At 45.4% G+C, this 2,500-nt stretch overlaps 1 protein-coding gene across 1 annotated transcript in view; it reads right to left on the bottom strand.

Annotated features, from left to right (window-relative positions):
* ldb1b (LIM-domain binding 1b) overlaps positions 1 to 1,656 on the bottom strand; it is a 31,186-nt gene extending 29,530 nt beyond the window's left edge. Inside the window, exon 1 of the mRNA XM_079856879.1 lies at positions 1,369 to 1,656. Within this exon, the coding sequence (XP_079713005.1) occupies positions 1,369 to 1,396 (28 nt within the window). The 5' untranslated portion in view covers positions 1,397 to 1,656. The remainder of the gene's footprint in view (positions 1 to 1,368) is intronic.
* Between the last annotated feature and the right edge of the window lie 844 nt (positions 1,657 to 2,500).

The following is a 2,500-nucleotide window of genomic DNA, read 5'->3' as shown; positions in this document are numbered from 1 at the left end:
GTGAGTGTGTGAGAGTGTTTGTGTTAGTGTTTGAGTGTTTGTGAGTGTGTGTGAGTGAGTGTGTGAGAGTGTGAGTGAGTGTGTGTGTGTGTGTGTGTGTGTGTGTGTGTGTGTGTGTGTGTGTGTGTGTGTGTGTGTGTATACGGAACTACAGAAATTCATCAAAGCTCTTAATGAGTGAAAAATGTTAAAATGGCGGATCTGATTTGAGTGAAATCTTCTCATTTAAACTCCTCATCATTCCTCAACATGTTCTCTGTGATCAACATTATTATTCAGACGATAAGATGATCCGACTTATAAGCACAGAAGACATGAGCGGCCGGAGCACCGCTTGGCCCCTGAGGGCCTCCGTCCGCATGAAGCACGGCGCCTGTGTTCGGGTCAGGGTTACCGTCACTCAGAAACAGCGAAACTTTCCCAGAGAGTCTCCGTCCACTTGTTGATCTGATCACAGTCAGAACGAGGACTCTATCAGCGTCACTCAAGATCATCAGCACTTTTCACAACACACACCATCTCACAGAAAACACACGAGTCCACGTTACAGCTTACAGTGATCTGTTATCAGAGGAGACTGTTTCAGAACTGCACATATACACAATCACAGTTAGATAATATTTTATTAATTTAAACAATGCATTACTTTACGGCAGAAACACTGAGCTCACTGAAGCAATGATCGTTAACAAACATTTAGAAAAATGTGTTGATTCAGAGTTCTGACCTGAAGTCCTCACCGGATTCTGATTGGCTGTTGATGTTATTATAGTGTATAATCATGTGTCGTTATCGTTACAGCCGTGATGTGGAACTGTAACTTCATCATTAAAGTTATCGTCGGTGTGAGCAGACCTTTAGATGTGACGTCTCTCAATCACAATTAACCACATCGCCTCTGCACACACACTAATGACATCAGGCTGACTCTCTTCTGTGAGCACATCTGTGTTTGATGTTAAGTGTGTGTGTGTGTGTGTGTGTGAGCGTCACACACACGGCAGGGGTCGGCTTTAAACACACCCTGACCTTTACCCTGTAATCAAGACACTTCACAAACTCCTCATATAAAGCCACATCTGATCAGCCATTTAAACACATTTACACACACAAAATCTTCATTTCCCAACTCAGAAATGTAGGCCCTGACACGACCGGGAAAACGACCGGGAAAACCTCGGGAACGTCACTGATGCAGACCAGCTGTTCCAGCGCAGCAGAACCCTCCATTTTCCCCATCATCTGCACTTCAAACGCGAGACGAGTCAAACGTCAGACCGCGGGCAGCCATGTTTACGTGCACATCTGAACCTCTCCGTGTGCCTGACCGACACACACACACACACACACACACACTCTCTCACTCACCGGGACACGCACAGCCTCCCACCGACATCTTCTCACATGCCGGAGCCGAACGCTGGAATGGTGGCGTTGAGATTCTCCTGCGCTGTTGCTCCAGACCACCGAGACTCTGCTCACATGGGCGTCTGTTTCACACACACACACACACACACACACACTGAGAGCGAGAGAGGGAGGAGAGAGTGGAAAGAGAGAGAGAGAGAGAGAGAGAGAGAGGGAAAGGTTAAAAAAAGAACAAGCACAAAGGAATGAGAGCAGAGAGACGGAGACGCGGGGAGTTGCAGTTCACTCGCTCTCATTAGTGTGCAGAGAGAGAGAGAGAGAGAGAGAGCGAGAGAGAGAGGGAGAGAGGGAGAGAGAGAGAGAGAGAGAGAGAGGGAGAGATAGAGGGAGAGAGAGAGGGAGAGATAGAGGGAGAGAGAGGGAGAGAGAGTGGAGAGAGAGAGAGAGAGAGAGAGAGAGAGAGGAAGAGAGACACTGTGTGCTGGACTGCCTTTGGGTTTATTTACTTCAAAATAAATTCATGTTCCAGTATAATTTGATATTTACACTGATTCCAGGTCAGAGGCATATTAACATTACATGATCAAGAAGCACCTTAATAATCATCTAATTCATTTTTTGATATGCTGAATAATTAGTCCAATTAATTAATTAATCGCATGCAGGGTTATGATAGTTAAAGGGGTGCTATAATGCCCTTTTCACACGATGTTAAATAAGTCTCTGATGTCCCCAGAGTGTGTGTGTGTGTGTGTGTGTGTGTGTGTGTGTGTGTGTGTGTGTGTGTGTGTGAAGTTTCAGCTCTAAATACCCCACAGATATTATTATATCATGTTAAAATTGTCACTTTTTGAGGCTGAGCAAAAACACACTGTTTGTGTGTGTGTGTCTCTTTAAATGCAAATGAGCCGCTGCTCCCGGCGCAGGGGGCGGAGCTTTAAGAGCTGGTGTCCTTTTACCTCACACACACACTGAACATTTCAAAAACTTTCAGCCTTTTATGTTCAAACCGGAGTCGGACGATGATGGAGAGACTCTAGAAGTGAAACATGTAGAAGCAACAGGACATTTCTGAACGGTTAGTTGATGAGTTTATGAAGCTGATGTGGAGTTAACGATCTTCTAGTCACTG

Source organism: Squalius cephalus (assembly GCF_949319135.1).
Source record: "Squalius cephalus genome assembly, chromosome: 22".
Lineage (NCBI taxonomy): Eukaryota > Metazoa > Chordata > Actinopteri > Cypriniformes > Leuciscidae > Squalius > Squalius cephalus.
Note: the sequence above shows the minus strand (reverse complement) of the source record. Positions and strands in the feature narration are given on the sequence as shown.